The sequence below is a fragment of the Staurois parvus genome, unplaced genomic scaffold, assembly GCF_062004578.1.
Source record: "Staurois parvus isolate SC_StPar_1 unplaced genomic scaffold, SC_StPar_1.0 ptg000154l, whole genome shotgun sequence".
Taxonomy (NCBI): domain Eukaryota; kingdom Metazoa; phylum Chordata; class Amphibia; order Anura; family Ranidae; genus Staurois; species Staurois parvus.
In genome coordinates, this window is record NW_028317950.1 from 25,243,954 (window position 1) to 25,262,545 (window position 18,592).

The 18,592-nt window shown below is 41.7% G+C and overlaps 1 protein-coding gene across 1 annotated transcript in view; it reads right to left on the reverse strand.

Annotated features, from left to right (window-relative positions):
- Nucleotides 1-901: 901 nt before the first annotated feature.
- Nucleotides 902-18,592, reverse strand: part of LOC149463685 (structure-specific endonuclease subunit EME2-like) — a 32,486-nt gene continuing 14,795 nt past the window's right edge. Inside the window, exons 7-8 of the mRNA XM_089675290.1 lie at nt 18,346-18,535; nt 902-1,219 (exon numbers count right to left, since the gene is read on the reverse strand). Coding sequence (XP_089531416.1) covers nt 989-1,219; nt 18,346-18,535 — 421 coding nt within the window. The 3' untranslated portion in view covers nt 902-988. The remainder of the gene's footprint in view (nt 1,220-18,345; nt 18,536-18,592) is intronic.

Sequence of the window (18,592 nt, forward strand, 5' to 3'; positions counted from 1 at the left end):
TGTAGGCAGCCACACTCGAGTAAACGCCTAAAGTTATTAGAGCCTGACACTAACTTTTCTTAGAAATGTTCCCTTCCTGCTGTGTAAAAAAAAGATCTATATACTTACCTTTTTTTTTTTTTTTTTTTTAAGTCCGATCACATGATCCTGCAGCTCTGGCTCTAGCAGTGACCACAGCTTTCCATGGCCCAGCCATTGTCAGCCCTCCTCCTCTCCCCTGCAGCAGCCACTCATAACACAGGGAAGCTGGAGCTGCAGGATCACATGACCAGGCCTGAGCAGACTAAATAAAAAGGTAGGTTTACAGATCTTTTATACACAGAGTAGACAGGATAGGCAGGAGGAGGGGGTAGGAACATTTTAAAAAATTGTTAGAATTAGGTTTTAATTCCACTTTAACACAAGATGTTATAGTGCATGCAGTACCACACTGTTGAGATAACAAACTGGTCTAAATGTCAGTGGACATCTGGCCGGTATGATCTAAAGCCCTGGTGCCCAGCCTGCAGCCCGAGGGCTGCATGTGGCCCTTTGATATATGATGTGTGGCCCTCAGACCTTAGTGGTCTATAGTGGAAACATCGATTGGGGCAATAGTATTGATCTTTACTAGTTTCATGTAACGTGTTCCCTGTTTTCTATTGTCTCCAAAAGCACATCCCCAGCCCAAAATGTGGCACGTCTACACTCTCTGGCCCTCATTTTCATCTATTAAAGTCTGAAGTCTCTGACAGTCCTCTCAAGCATTATATATATTGAACAGTATGTGCGGTCCTTTGGTGATGTCAGGAGCCACATTTGATGTCCCCTTTAGCTCATACGTTGACAACAACGGATCTAAAGTGACTACAGATCTTTCCATAGGGTGTGAATGAGCCAGTCATTAAAACACACAGGCACATTTTCCTTACTGCAATGATTGGAAACATATTTTTATTATAAATACTTTACTGCCAAATAACAGTAAAAAAGCACCAGTGATTATGGACTAGGAATTTAAGTCCAATACCAGTTCTGGATTGGTTGAGGTCATGAGCAGCCAGATGCGTCGTGACAAATCAGGACCAATGCGCCTCTCTCTTGTCTGGTCTTGGTCATTAGACTGTGTGACATCGTCATCTGGATACTCCATATCGTCTGTGGCACCTCCAGCACGTGGTACCCTCAGGTTAGTGAGGAGAGATAGTCTCCCCTTATCAGTATTACATGCCACATATGCCTGGATAGAGAGAAAAGATACAGAATATACTTTCTTTGAATAACATCAGCTTTATACACTGACTACTAGAATTAATACGGAACAGATGAAATGCGTACATGTGAGCTTATTTACCTGCTAAAGGATTTGTGTTTCTGTCCATTCGGTCTTACCATTTACACAGCTCTGCCTCACAGCACATCCCTGCCTAGAAGGGGACTTGATTTGTCTCTGCTGTGGATTCATTTTTACTTACAGATCTATTTTTCACCCCACCCTGTGTCAGGGCAATGAAAGGAGAAGCAGCACACTGCGCTCATCCCTTCATCACTGCTCTTTTATCAGCATGCTCCTTTTGCACTGCAGCAACACCTGGCTGATTGTGCTTCCTCCTTTCTGAGCTCTGCTGTACAGGGGAATGCAGGCTGATACCAAGCCAAACATGGTACTTACACTGCTGACACTGAAAAAAATACATTAATATGATGTATTAAATGATTACAGAACAGCATCAATGTATGTTTCTATTAAACTAGTATGGTAAAAGTCTAGGAAATACTTGAAGCACTTACAGTACCTTTTAATATTTTCCAGATCCACCAGAGATCCCCATATTCTGGGGTGCATGAATATGCAAATATTGCCTTAAAAGAATAATGGTGAGAGTTGACACCCCCTCCCCCCTCCTGGCTCCTGTGACTCCCTATTGGCCACTGAGCTTACCTGTCAATGGGGAATAGTAGATGAGAGGGGCTCTGTGAAAGATTGTAAAGTTTCTAAACCACCTTATACAAGCAATTAAAAAACAAGATCTATTTTCATATATACAGTGGGGATCGAAAGTTTGGGCACCCCAGCTAAAAATTTGTATTAATGTGCATAAAGAAGCCAAGGAAAGATAGAAAAATCTCCAAAAGGCATCAAATTACAGATTAGACATTCTTATAATATGTCAACAAAAGTTAGATTTTATTTCCATCATTTACACTTTCAAAATAACAAAAAACAAAAAAATGGCGTCTGCAAAAGTTTGGGCACCCTGCAGAGTTAATATCTTGTACTGCCCCCTTTGGCAAGTATCACAGCTTGTAAACGCTTTTTGTAGCCAGCCAATAGTCTTTCAATTCTCGTTTGAGGTATCTTTGCCCATTCTTCCTTACAAAAGTCTTCCAGTTCTTTGAGATTTCTGGGCTGTCTGTCACGCACTGCTCTTTTAAGGTCTATCCATAGATTTTCAATTATGTTGAGGTCAGGAGATTGTGAAGGCCATGGCAAAACCTTCAGTTTACGCCTCTTGATGTAATCCCCGTGGATTTCGAGGTGTGTTTAGGATCATTATCCATTTGTAGAAGCCATCCTCTCTTTAACTTCAGCTTTTTCACAGATGGCATCAAGTTACCATCCAAAATTTGCTGAAATTTTATTGAATCCATTTTTCCTTCTACTCGTGAGATGTTCCCTGTGCCACTGGCTGCAACACAACCCCAAAGCATGATTGATCCAACCCCATGCTTAACAGTTGGACAGAGGTTCTTTTCATTAAATTCTGTGCCCCTTCTTCTCCAAACGTACCTTTGCTCATTCCGGCCAAAAAGTTCAATTTTAACCTCATCGGTCCACAGAACTTGTTTCCAAAGTGCATCAGGCTTGTCTATATGTTCATTTGCAAAGTTCAAAGGATGATTTTTGTGGTGAGGACATAGAAGAGGTTTTCTTCTGATGACTCTTCCATGAAGACCATATTTGTACAAGTATCTCTTTATAGTGGAATAGTGTACCACAACTCCAGTGTCTGCCAGATCTTTCTGGAGGGATCGTGCAGTCAAACGTGGGTTTTGAATTGTTTTTCTCACAATCCTGCAAACTGTTCTGTCTGATATTTTTCTTGGTCTTTGTTGTGGGCCTTTTGAATTTACATCTCAAAAACATGATTTTATCAAGGCATAATCCTATATAACAGCAACTCAGCATAGCCGGATGTTAAGGGTTAATTTGTCTTGGTTGAACCCTCGAAGGACTCTAGTTAAGAAATGGACATAATGAGTGAAGCGAGTTCTTTTACAAGACAATAGATTGTTTGAACTGTAAATAAATACTATTTGTATATTGGGGTCGGGAAGACTGCATATACAAAAGTTAATTAGACAGCCAAATAAGACTTTAAACCTTCAAATGGTGAAATCACCACACCAACAAGTGAAACTATAGTAACGTTTGAGAAGCGTAAACAACCCTTGAGGAGACTGGTGAGATATCAGTCTTTTCAAATGGTCTGTTCAAACTACAAGGACACCTGGTTATTGCCTCTCATCTTTACAATGGACAAACATCGGTTTAATGTGTCACTTTTAAGACTAAAAGTTAAATTCCGGTCATTTAAGGCTAAGAATTGAATGTATCTAACCACAAAGATATTACTACAAAAAGCATAGTATATATAGATGTTATAAAGAATAGGTTTCACACACCACCAAATATTCAGCAATGGGAATTGTATATCACTAACTTGAGTATTGAGATGATGAAAAGTAAGATATATTGTGAGTTAGCATCAGTTGTATGTCTTATCAGGAAACAGATGCTTTCACACAAGCTTGTATTTCAGGGAGGAATAACTGAATATACACATATATTCCATGGTTCTTATTTAGAACACTATAGCTATGATCAACTATATGTCTGGATAAGACGTATATTTAATACCTAAAATTACATGGAGTTCCACCCGAGGTATGAGTCATCATCAATACTCAAATTGTTCTATGGTACAAGACCGCCACCTGGCGGATAGGTGAGAAATAGCTTATGTACATACATTTCTCAACTAGCCAATCAAGAAGCCTGGTGGGAGGGTATCTTAGAACAATGGGTTAGTTGGTATAAAAGCCCATGCACCTTTAGAAAAAAAAAAAAAGACTGATCAAAAGAAAAACCTGACTGAAGAAAGACCTCATTAGAAGAAAATCGGAAGACATCTGAAGAGACCTCTCTATAACCCCTCTTCCATCCTTTCAAACTTCCAAAACTTTACTAAATTGCTAAATCTCTGTACTCCTAACTTCCTACATTCTCCCATACTAAATATCTATCACTTGCCCTGTGACATCATTCTAAAGGCGTTCCATTGCCAGCTGAATCCACGGGAGAGTTTCATAGTCTGAATTCCGGGTGTGGTGAGACTGTCCATTTAATTTTGCATTGTCTATTTTCTCTGTTGTGTAGAGTCATAGAATTACCTTAGTGTATCACAACTATATTGGGTAGTTATATATATGTAGAGAGATCCTGTTTTACTGTTAAAATTGTTTGGTGTCATATTATAAATTTTTCATATTTCATAATTTATTAAATATTACTAATCAGAGTATAATTTATCAGAGAATATATTCTTCCATTGCTATGGCCACGTAATGAGAGAAAATAACCTTTGAGATACTCGAAATTATTAGTTATTAATAAATTTAAATTTTAATCAGTATCATTTAGAAATTTGTGATATTGATTTAATTATTTAGAAACATTATTATTGTGTATTACATTGGTAGGGTATATCTTTGATTGTGTGTATCAATATTCATTTATCACCAGTCTTTTGCGTTTTGTGTTAATATATATATAATTTTTGTACATAAATACATTTTTATATTTATCTATTATAAGGCAAATTTTGTGTGTATGGTACAAAATCATACTGGCTAAAAGAATTCAAGGTATAATAATAAGTGGTGATCAAATTATCAAGGTGTCCAAATTATTGGTTTACTAAATATTTGCCGTATTTTAACGGCTGGAGGCACTATAATATTTCATCTAAGGGAAAGGGACACGCCCTTTATAAGTAGAATAAATCCTTACATAAACCACCACAGGATAAATTTGGAGGCACTGCTGAGATCCATAGAAATCGTACCATAATACAAAACGCACTGGTGATTGTATATTTGTACACTTTGTCAAACATATATTTTATATCAAAATGGCATCCAGTAATCACGGATCCACCTCTTCCAAGCATGACGAGGAAAATATGGCGGCCCAAAGTATTGAGGAGGAAACTCCGAAGCCAGCCCGGAAAGCTGTCGGTGCTTGGCAGAAGTATGTTGAATGTGGAGTAATAGACTATCTCCGCAAGAGATTAGGTTTGGGGGATAGCAATAATGAATTCGTGGATGAAGAGAAAAAGCAGGCTATGAGCACCTTTGAGGACCTGTTCAATCAAAAGGGCCAGGTTGTTGAGTTTTTAATAGCCTTTGCTAGAGCAGAAAGTGATAAAAGCCGTGACAAACTTCTCCTAGAAGCTTGGCCCATGTTATGGTTCATGACCGCTGGAGCTGCCCAGCGAACCATAACTTTAAGGGAAGAGTTGTCAGAAGCCCGCATATTGTTGGAAAGCAGAAATCAGGACATTGAGTCTTTGAAAGGGAAGCTTGGTCATGCCGGTATTCGTTTAGACGAATCCCAGAAATATTATGATAGATTGGTCAGAGACTTTCAAAGTGCTCAGGACCTGTATGAAAGAAATTTTCAGGAATTGAAACGACTTCAAAAGAAGTATCAGGATTTAAAAGATGAGGTGGAGTACTTCAGATCAGAAAGGTTATCTTCTGTTGAAATTAAAGTTCACCCAGGGGATAAGCATGACCAGTCAGAACTTACCTTGATAAAATCTGAGCAGAAAACTCTGGAGGAGCAGATTATGAGGTTGACGGCCCAAATAAATTCTGGGGTCCAAAACCGGACCAACCCAGTCGAGCAGGAGGCTGATGAGCGGAGATACCCGCATCACAGTGAAGAACCTGATAGTGAGGCAGGGACAGAATATAGGTCGCCTCCTAGGCTTCTAAGATACACTCCAGAGCGCTCAGAAGAAAAGTATGAGGTTTCATATAGGCAGGAAGGGAAATCCCAGGGGTCATTCAGGAGATATGACACCCCAAAGGTCATTAAGTTCCTGAAGGACACTGTTCCTATGTTTACTAAGAAAGGGTCCCTTGAGATCACCGAACACATGAAAACATATGAACAGACGTTAGAAATTCTGGGCATTAGAGATGACCACACCAAAATAGAATTGCTGCCATGGGTATTTGAAGAGAAATACCGGCAATTCTTTGATACCTTGAGGGCCTATTCCAATCAGTCCTGGAGAGAGGTTAAACATAAGTGCCACATGGAATTTGGGCCTTATAAAACTGTAACCTCTGCCAAGGCTGCGGCCTACAATTTAAAGTGTGGTCCTCACCAAAGCCCTGCAGAATTTCTGGCTGTCCTCAGAAATGCCTATTTCCTGGCAGAAAAGGATCCCAATCCTAACCAGCCAGAATTCAAGACCCTATTTTATGAAGCATTACCTGCTTACATAAAATTGGGACTTGCAAAGGATTACAGAAAGGGATGCTCTCTTGATTGGTTGGTGAGAGAGAGTGACTATTTATTCTCAATCCAACAGTCCAGTGAGGGCAGGATAAAAAGAGAACCTAAGAATAGCCCCAAGATAGTAGCAGCCACTACCGTTTCCCCTCCAAATCCAAATTTGCAAGCAGAGAAGAAATCATATGCGGAAGTAGTCCGTGGGGGTAAAACCAATGGTTCCCCTAGATTTGTATCTCAAACCCAGCAAGTGAAGGAGGTCCATAACTTTGCACCCCAAAACCAGTGGGTGAGGAAGGATAGACAAAAGCCAGGGAACTACGGTAGTGGAAGTTGTCACGACCCGCGGCCGCCGCCACCAACAGGCGACAATCGCACAGCCGCGACTAACAGTAATACGTCATGCCCACGGCGTCAGACCCCAGACCTTCTCACCAAACTCGTGACCGAAGGGCCGGCCGATCCAAAACCGCGGTGTGACGCGCGTAACAAGGCCCCACCCAGCTGCACCCTACACAGCGATTGCCCAGCTAATGGACTACAATCGGTGCCTGCAGCCTGAATGCGCTTGTTACTGGGTCGGGTTAGTTACGCAACTAACCCTCTACTGCCACCACCACTTTTGTCGGAGACTGGGAAACTCCCGTTATCCAATATACACTGTAATGATTGAAATATTGATCTATATAGCACGGCCCGCGGATTTGCTATACAGAGATATGACAACCCGTAGCGTCTCTTCAAAGGCAGGGATTCGTGAATTGCAAGTAAGCGCTTAGAAACAGTTTAACACTTTCAGAAAGAAAGATTTATTTCTATAGGTCAAACAGATGCAAAATAAATAGTTACACAGATGTCACAAGAATATATATATATGTATATAAAGACACAGCAAACATAGAATAGCGAGGAAATTACAGGGTAAGTTACTTGCCTTGCCTGGTTTTAGCAAATTCAAGATGCAGAGCAGAAAGGTTCTTTGATCTCCCCTTGTTACGATGTTGCTGGGAGATCCCTGAGTGAGTGTCAGTGTGTGTGAGTTTCTCTAACTCACTTAAAAGTCTTAAAGGCGAAAAGGGGAGGGGGGGCTCTGACTTGGGAGTGGTCATTGGGAAACTCTACACTAAATTACTAGCTTCATATCCCGTGATATGAACCATACAGTTGACCTGAGGACTGGGCACTTATTCTGGTCCGTTTGATAATGAGTGGGATTACATAGTTTTGGGTGATAAAAATGACACCTCTGCCGACTGGCTGGCTCCACTTCTCATGTCTTCCTGGTTGTTCCACACCATTTGCCAGGAGATAAAGTCTGCCTCACAGGAATGCAGGGGGGATGTGAGGATTCCAGGAAGACCTCAAATACACAGACAGAACACGAAAACGAGGGTTGAGGGGGAACTCCGCTCCAATTCTGATGAGCAAGTTTGCCACAGAAGTGAGAAGAATAAAAAGTATGGTAAGGGCCAGTATAGTGATGAGAATCAAAGGAGTCAATGGTATCCTCGGAGGTTCTATTATCCTCGCCAAGATCAACATGGGAATTTTTATGGGAGCCCCAATTTCAATAGGAACCATAATTACAATAAGAACCCCAATTTTAATAAGAACTCTGACTTCCAAAGATTTCCTCCACGCCAAGAACAACCTCAAGCTCAAAGGGGGGATACAGTACCCCAGGCTCCCCTTAATGACAGGGAGACCCCGAAACCTCAGAGAGAAAAATGGTGTCGGGACCAGAGCAGTAGTTCTGACTCTGAGTCTCATTACCAGTCCCGTCCAAAATACAAGCATAAGTATAGGAAGAGGGAGAATCAACAGAATGACTCCTCTGAGCGTATTGGGCAAATAGAGGCACAGGTCAGCAAAATGGCTGAACAAATGGACAGGCTTGTCACTCAATTTTCATCCAATCCTTTTTTAGGAGCAGCTCCTGTGACCAACCAAGGGTCACAGAATTAACAGGCAACCAAGACTTACACCAACAGGGGAGAACACCGAGTCAAATGACAGGAGATGTGCGTACCGTCCCTGACACGCCTACTAATAGAGAATCTAGTTCTCAGGCAAAGGGGGACCAGTTGTTGGTTATTAACGATTCTCCTGTTTTTCAGTGTCCATCTATTGCCCCTAATATAGTCGCGGCATCGGAAGTCGTCGGGATTGACAAGCCAGATGGAGCACCAACTTCTAGTTGTGCTTCTGTCTTGAGACAGTCCAAGAATCCCACCAGGGAGGATAAGGGTGATGTGTCCACCACATGCGGTGAGATAAGAGCCAGTCATATGTCATTGAAGGGCCCACAGATCTTCAACCACACCAATTTCATGTGTGAGCTGACTGAATCTGATGGGAGATATTATGCCACAGTACAGGTGCAGGATGCCAGTGATCTTTCTATTGTCGGCCTAATAGACACTGGATCCCAAGCAACCATCATGTCACAGGAACATTTTGATAAAGTGGCGAATGTCATGCCCACCAAGCCGAGACTTAAAAGTTTTGACAGCTCATTGATTGGTGTAGGTGGAGACCCTTTACAAGTCATGGGTACCGCCTGGCTTAAACTGAAACTGGGTAATAAGGAACTGAGACACCCCATCATCATTGCCAGCATCTCCCAGCACCACATGATAATTGGGATGGACTTCCTAAAAAGGCTGAACACAATAGTTGACTGTGTGAACCAAGTACTGTGATCACAGGTAAATACCCCGATTAAATATGGGAAACTTAAAACTCCCCATTCCCGACAACACTGCCACCTGGTGGAAGAAAGGCCTGGATCATTAGAAATCCATTTCAGGAATAGTCAACTTCCTGATGTAACGGTTATCAGACCTGATGACCATAACCCTATCAGAAGAGATGAGGAACACATTTTTAGAATTCCCCAAGATAAAATAAAAGATATTTCCCTCCAAGATGACATCCTTACGATATCTTTTCATCAGGAGGATAAACCAAGAAAAGGGGGAGATCACACCCAATTCTTGACAGGTATTGAAAGGGTTAACAGCGACTTGTTTATCCCCATCCGGATAAATGGTCTTAATAGGTCAAAATATGCCAAACTAGATTTGAGACAGGAACACAGCTTTGTAAGCCATGGGCTGATAAAACACCTGACCGAAATGGAAATGATCCGTTTCTCCACACCTCAGCGTCATTGGATTTCAGACTCCATTGATGACTCTGATGATTACAATTCAATGGCTAGGTGTCTCTTGAACGTCACTGTAGGAAACAAAACAGCAACCCATGTGTTCCTAGTCTTGGATAATCCCCAAACTAAAATTTATTTTGGCAACGATGTGTTACATCGATTTGCAATGCAAGTCGACCTAATTAATGACTGTTTATGGAGTCGACTAAAGGGGGACCCTGAGAAGTACCAAAATCTGGACTTAGCTTTAAAATCCCAGCAACAGATGCCTTATGCTGTTGAAGTCCAGGTAGCCCAAAAGATTACAATTCCTAAGGGCATAAATAATTTCATACTCCCCATCCAAGTTAAAAAGGAACATAGACTGAAGGGGTCAGATGCATTGGTATGCCTCTCCCATAAAATGCAGGGGGAGGGACTGAACATTACACACACGCCCCTAGTCAACACACATCAATCTCCGATGTACATTTACATACATAATCTGTCCAATCAGGACATCGTCTTACCAAAAAGGGACCCTTATTGGTCTAGCGGTAGAGACTGAATATTACACCTTTGGGGTCACTAACCAGGTGATTGGACTCATCCCCGATGAATATTTGTCAGAGGAACAATTAATTGAACAAACATTCCATTCATTACCAGAGGGTATTTTCACCACAGAGTCCATTTATCCATTCGATTCTAAAGATGGCACCTGTCGAATCGAAGAGACATCAATTGTCTTTGATCACCCAATCAAAGAACAAGAGTACCCCAAAGAACCTGGATAGCAGGAGAACACACACACACACACATCACCTGCCCAATGACCTCACCACAAAACTTGAAGAGGCATATGAGATAGGTCAGCCGGAAAGCTTTCCTGGATTCAAGGAGTTAGTGGAAGAGATGGTGGCCCTCGCCGATGCGTGTTCCAATGATCTCGACCGACAATTGCTCCGAGAGCTTCTCCTTGAATTCCAAGAGATCTTTGCCAAGGATTCTTACGATTGTGGGACTACTGACCTACACATCGCTAGGATTCAAACAGATCCAGATGCCCCACCAGTATTCGTAAGACAGTATAGGTTACCATTAGCTTCCTATGAATCTCTAGCTGAGATTATCAGGAAGTTACATGAAAGGGGTATAATTAGGCCCATCCACAGCTCCTATAACCACCCGATCCTGGGTATTTTAAAACCCAATGGACAATGGCGGTTGTGCTCTGACCTCCGTCAGCTGAACAAACGTGTGTACATGTCAGGATGGCCTGTCCCATACATCGACCAATGTCTCGCTCAGCTCCAAGGATCCCAAGTTTTTACAGCCTTGGATTGTGCACAGGGGTATTGGACCATTAAGGTGAGTGAGGAAGACCAATACAAACTGGCCTTCAGTTTTGGAAATCGATAGTATTGCTGGGTGCGAATGCCTTTCGGATTCATAAATTCCGGACATGAATTTGCTGTGTTCATGCACAAGGCCATGCCAGACGCCTTCGAAAGGGGGACGTTGGCATATGTGGATGATATCCTGATCAAAAGTACGGATATGGCCAAACACATCACAGAACTTCGGCATGTTTTGGGCCAATTGAAAGCAGCAGGAGTTAAACTGTCCTTACAAAAAGCCCAGTGGTGTCGCACGAAGGTGAACTTCCTAGGCCATGAAGTTACTGCTGAAGGTTTGAACCCACAAAAGAAGAAGGTTGAGGCGGTTCTGAACTGTAAAGTCCCTACTAACCTTAAAGAATTGAGATCATTCCTAGGTATGGTAAACTACTCGCGTAAGTTTATTGATAATTACGCCGAGATAAGCAAGCCACTGCTTCACCTACTGAAGAAGGATGTCGGATGGTCGTGGGGTAAGAAACAGGAGGACGCCATGAAGGAGTTAAAGGAACGTCTTACACAAGCCCCGTGTCTCGGATATCCCGAAGGGGGTAAAAATTTCTATCTAGAGACAGGGTTTACGCAGGTAAGTATGAGTTCCGTTGTTTACCAGAAACGTGATGATGTCAGTAAGGTGATTGCCTATGCCAGTAAAACTTTGTCCCCGGTTGAAGTAAAGTTCAGTGACTGTGAAAAAGCTCTATTGTCCACCATGTGGGCATTACAGAATTTCCGCAGTTACATTCAGGGAGAGAGAATCATTGTTGAAACGGCACACCAGCCTTTACAGTATTTAAAGAGTGAACGTATCAAGGGAGGAAATGTGTCTAATAGCCGCATCACTGCTTGGACTTTGTCTTTGCAAGGGTGGCCTCTTGAAATTCGGTACAAACAGAACAAGGAAAGTCCAGTAGCCCAGGGCCTAGCCGAGCTCCATGATTGTTCCGCAACTACGCCTGCTATGGGGGCCCCGGACACTGACTTTCTGGAAGAACAACTGTTCTCTTCCTACAAGGTTTATGATGAAGAATACTGTAAACAGCTGCCGTGTGTATATGTGGATGGTTGTGCTTTTTATCACAAGGATGGGGAACAGCTCCAACTAGTGGCAGGTATTGGAATCGTTTGGACCCAAGGTGTCACCCCAATTTCTGTGGGATACAAACTTGGACCAAAAAGCAGTCAGGTTGCTGAACTTACTGCAATCCTTAGAGCAGTTGAGATGGCTATAGAGTTCAACATTAAAGAGTGTGCCATCATAACCGACTCCAATTATGTCAGGAATAGTTTTGTGGAGTATTTCCCTAGGTGGAAGCGAAACAACATGAACAAGAGTAATCACAAACCCGTGAAACATGGTAAGCTCTTTTGTCACATCGATGAACTGGTAAGGTCCAATGATATCACCCTGCACTTCAAGAAGACCAAAGGCCACTCCAAGGTTCTAGGTGCCGAGAAAGAAGGGAACGATCTGGCCGATTCTCTAGCCAAGGAAGGGGTAATCACCGGTGAATTGTTAGACATTGATCAATTTTTAGGTACCGTACAGGTTGAAGCTGTCACCAGGCAACAGGCCAGAACAGCTGGTGATCGAAATGCATTACAGTGGAGTCACGATTCTCCTAGTGAGGATTTAATTACTGCCCAAAAAGAAGACCCAATAATTGGCTTGTTTTATAGTCATATGGAAGATCCCAACCAAAATCCCATAAATAAGAAAGTATGTAGTGGGAAGGAGGATTTACGTATCTTAATGAAATCCAAATCCCAATTCTCTTTATACCAGGGATTGTTGATACGAACCTCAAAGGGTGGCGTACAACAATGGGTCGTCCCACTTAAAATTTAGAGGTTTGATGCTACAGCATGCCCATGATGCTCCTACTTCCGGTCATCGTGGAGAAAAAATCACGTATGAGATCCTGCGGGATTATGCCTACTGGCCTCATATGTTACGTGATGTGAAGGAGTACTGCCAAGGTTGCCTAATATGTCCCCAATTTCAACCTACCAAGCCAACTCACAGAGCACCTCTCCAGAAAAGGGGGATATGTATGCCTTGGTCAGACCTTCAAATGGATTTTATTGGGCCCGTAACGAAATCTTCACGAGGAAATCGGTATATGTTAACAGTTACATGTTTATTCACCAAGTATGTCGAGTGTATACCAGCACCAAATAATAGCTCCGAGACATGTGCTACATTGCTAATAAATCATGTCTTTTCACATTTTGGTCTCCCACAGAGGATAGAGTCTGATAGAGGATCGCACTTCACTAGCGAAGTGATGGCCAAATTGTGGAAAATTTTGGGGGTTAAAAGGAAATTGCATATCGCCTATCGGCCAGCCTCTAGTGGTGGTGTAGAACGATACAATCAGACCATCGTTAATGTCCTTAAAAAATTTGTTAAGGAAACAGGCAAAGATTGGGATGTCAAACTTCCACTGGTCCTGATGGCGTTGAGGGCTACTCCGAATACAGTTACAAAAATGTCATCTTTTGAACTGATGACAGGTAGACGGATGGTATTGCCCCAGCACTTATTGTATCGCACTACAGATCAAAATTTGATCAATGCTACCACCACACACCAGTACATAGAGGATTTACGTAAACATCTGCAATATGCTTTTGCCTTTGCCCAGCGGAATTTGGAAAGAGCTGCAACTAGTGCTAAGACATACTATGATCTCAAAACCTCCAAGAAGGAATATGAGATTGGTGACAAGGTCTATCTATACAACTTTGCAAGAGACCAGATCAAGGAACGGAAATTCCTTCCATCTTGGAAAGGTCCGTTCTCTATCATTGATAAAATCTCTCCGGTCGCATATAGATTGCAGGTTACCCGGTATGGTGAAATCAGTGATAGATGGGTGCACATCAACCAATTACGTGCTTGCCATCCGAAGTCTCAATTGCAGTTGTTGGAAGACTGACCCACCAGTTCCTATCTGGAGATATTGAGATCATTATTAAAATTTCCTTTGAACATATAATTCATCTTTTGCCTTACAGGATCCAGTAATATAATTTTATGTATATCCAATACTTAAACTGTTCATTTTAATAATTTAGAAAGGAAGGCCCAGACAATGACCAGACCGGCGATCGGAGGTGTCAATGACCAGACCCTAGAAGGAAGCTATAATGTCCTGTGGGAAAGACCAGATGCCAGAGATCGATCCGGAGACGATAACCTGATGTCCCAGGCCACCAAGGGCCAGTCCAGAGGAAAACACCCGCCTAAGAGACCGTCTAAGAGACCTGTCGTGCGGAGGACCCATGGGCCCCAAGGCGGAGGTGCCAGGCCAGGCCGGCCTCATCACAAGACCAGGATCGTCATCAGAAGTGTCCATCTAAAGACGCCGAGTCAAGTTGAGGACCAAACCAGCATCACCGCTGCCATTTTTATTATTAAAAAAATTCTTTATTTCATTCACCCATCGGAGAAGACGAACGATCACCCTAGCCAAAAGTCCCACTCATGTTTTGCGACACAGACACCCATCTATACGTGCCTGTACCCCAAAAAAAGGGGGATTTGTTGTGGGCCTTTTGAATTTACATCTCAAAAACATGATTTTATCAAGGCATAATCCTATATAACAGCAACTCAGCATAGCCGGATGTTAAGGGTTAATTTGTCTTGGTTGAACCCTCGAAGGACTCTAGTTAAGAAATGGACATAATGAGTGAAGCGAGTTCTTTTACAAGACAATAGATTGTTTGAACTGTAAATAAATACTATTTGTATATTGGGGTCGGGAAGACTGCATATACAAAAGTTAATTAGACAGCCAAATAAGACTTTAAACCTTCAAATGGTGAAATCACCACACCAACAAGTGAAACTATAGTAACGTTTGAGAAGCGTAAACAACCCTTGAGGAGACTGGTGAGATATCAGTCTTTTCAAATGGTCTGTTCAAACTACAAGGACACCTGGTTATTGCCTCTCATCTTTACAATGGACAAACATCGGTTTAATGTGTCACTTTTAAGACTAAAAGTTAAATTCCGGTCATTTAAGGCTAAGAATTGAATGTATCTAACCACAAAGATATTACTACAAAAAGCATAGTATATATAGATGTTATAAAGAATAGGTTTCACACACCACCAAATATTCAGCAATGGGAATTGTATATCACTAACTTGAGTATTGAGATGATGAAAAGTAAGATATATTGTGAGTTAGCATCAGTTGTATGTCTTATCAGGAAACAGATGCTTTCACACAAGCTTGTATTTCAGGGAGGAATAACTGAATATACACATATATTCCATGGTTCTTATTTAGAACACTATAGCTATGATCAACTATATGTCTGGATAAGACGTATATTTAATACCTAAAATTACATGGAGTTCCACCCGAGGTATGAGTCATCATCAATACTCAAATTGTTCTATGGTACAAGACCGCCACCTGGCGGATAGGTGAGAAATAGCTTATGTACATACATTTCTCAACTAGCCAATCAAGAAGCCTGGTGGGAGGGTATCTTAGAACAATGGGTTAGTTGGTATAAAAGCCCATGCACCTTTAGAAAAAAAAAAAAGACTGATCAAAAGAAAAACCTGACTGAAGAAAGACCTCATTAGAAGAAAATCGGAAGACATCTGAAGAGACCTCTCTATAACCCCTCTTCCATCCTTTCAAACTTCCAAAACTTTACTAAATTGCTAAATCTCTGTACTCCTAACTTCCTACATTCTCCCATACTAAATATCTATCACTTGCCCTGTGACATCATTCTAAAGGCGTTCCATTGCCAGCTGAATCCACGGGAGAGTTTCATAGTCTGAATTCCGGGTGTGGTGAGACTGTCCATTTAATTTTGCATTGTCTATTTTCTCTGTTGTGTAGAGTCATAGAATTACCTTAGTGTATCACAACTATATTGGGTAGTTATATATATGTAGAGAGATCCTGTTTTACTGTTAAAATTGTTTGGTGTCATATTATAAATTTTTCATATTTCATAATTTATTAAATATTAATAATCAGAGTATAATTTATCAGAGAATATATTCTTCCATTGCTATGGCCACGTAATGAGAGAAAATAACCTTTGAGATACTCGAAATTATTAGTTATTAATAAATTTAAATTTTAATCAGTATCATTTAGAAATTTGTGATATTGATTTAATTATTTAGAAACATTATTATTGTGTATTACATTGGTAGGGTATATCTTTGATTGTGTGTATCAATATTCATTTATCACCAGTCTTTTGCGTTTTGTGTTAATATATATATAATTTTTGTACATAAATACATTTTTATATTTATCTATTATAAGGCAAATTTTGTGTGTATGGTACAAAATCATACTGGCTAAAAGAATTCAAGGTATAATAATAAGTGGTGATCAAATTATCAAGGTGTCCAAATTATTGGTTTACTAAATATTTGCCGTATTTTAACGGCTGGAGGCACTGTAATATTTCATCTAAGGGAAAGGGACACGCCCTTTATAAGTAGAATAAATCCTTACATAAACCACCACATCTTCCAGATCTTGCTTTAACTTCCACTGTTCCTGATGACTGCCATTTCTTAATTACATTCCGAACAGAGGATATTGACATCTGAAAACGCTTTGCTATCTTCTTATAGCCTTCTCCAGCTTTGTGGACGTCAACTATTTTCAGTTTCAGTTTTCTAGACAACTGCTTAGAAGAACCCATGGTGCTGATTGTTGGGGCAAGGTCAGATGAGTCTGGGCATTTAAAACCTTTGAGCTTGACATCACCTGGTCTTCCCAGACGATGATTGAGAACAATCCATGACACTGGCAGGTCTCAGCTTTGCAAAGGGGGCAGTGCATGCTATAAATTCTGCAGGGTGCCCAAACTTTTGCAGACGCCATTTTTTTGTTTTCTGTTATTTTGAAAGTGTAAATGATGGAAATAAAATCTAACTTTTGTTGACATATTATAAGAATGTCTAATCTGTAATTTGAGGCCTTTTGGAGATTTTTCCATCTTTCCTTGGCTTCTTTATGCACATTAATACAAATTTTTAGCTGGGGTGCCCAAACTTTTGATCCCCACTGTACATGCAAAGGAGATCAGCTTGATTTAACTAAGTAAATGTCTTACTTCCAGTCAATTTCAGATATGTGCTTTTCTACGGCATGCCTTAGAACAGTGGTCTCCAAACTGTGGCCCGGTGACCAGATGCGGCCCTTTACTTGCTTTTATCTGGCCCTTGGGGAACTATTTCATCCAATGATACCAACAATGGGGCATCATTACCCCCATTGACAACAATGATGGGGTAATATTCCTCCCAATAACACCAAGGATGGGACACAATTTCTCCCAATGACACTAACAATAGGGCCGTATGACATTAGTGATGGGGTACAATTCATCTCAATGACACCAACAATGAGGCACAATTCCTCCCAATAGCACCAACGATGGGGCACAATTTCTCTCACTGATGCCAATGATGAGGCAAATTTCCTCCCAATGACACCAAAGATGGTGTCAATGACTTTTCCCCACTAACATCAGGGACTTTTTTTACTCCTAATCCAGCCCCCAGAAAGTCTGAAGGACATTACCCCTTGGCACCGGTGCCTCCTGGTCCTTTAAAGGTTTCAGAAGTCGGGAGGCGGGGCAGGGTTTAGGGTCATGTGACCGCCGTGACACACTGTCACATGATTGGGAAAGGTCCCGATCGAAAGAGGAGATCGGGACCTTTCCATGAGTACTGGACATGTGTGCTGGGAGTGCGCAGGCGTGTGCTCTCAGCACATATGTTTTTTTAATAGAACGCAAATGTGCGGCCGCTCGGCGTCTAGGCCCAGACACCGGGAGGCCGCACATTTGCATGCGTCAAGAGGTTAAACTGGCCCTTTGTTTGGAAAGTTTGGAGACCCTGCCTTAGAAGATGGTCCATTGTTTTGATAGGAGTGATCAATGATCCCTATGGCTATACACTCCTCTGTCTAATATCTGCAGATGCTCAAGCTTTCCCTTTAGTGTGAAAAACAGTGGGGGAGATTTGCTAAAACTGGTACACACAGAATCTAGTGCAGTTGTGCATGGTAGCCAATCAGCTTCTAGGTTTTATTGCCAAAGGATAACTGAACAAGCTGAAGATTGAAGCCGATTGGTTACTATGCACAGCTGCACCAGCTTTAGTAAATATCCCCCATTGTATGTGGATCCTGGGCAGAAAACACATTACACAAAGACACTGACCTCCATAAGGAGTTGTGGAGAAGGATAGGCCTCTGTTATAGTTGCAGCCATTGCTGGACTGACTCTATTAAACTGCTGAATCTGTCTCTTCCAGGCCAATGGTAAGCCAGTGAGCGATCCTTTGGGTCCCCACCCTCGCCAGGTGCCTGCTGAGGTGCAGAAGGAGTAGCTCTGAGCTTCCCAGTGCAATCTGCAGACAGAGAGAGAACGTTGTTTACCACGGTCCACCTTGCTGCACCATCACTTA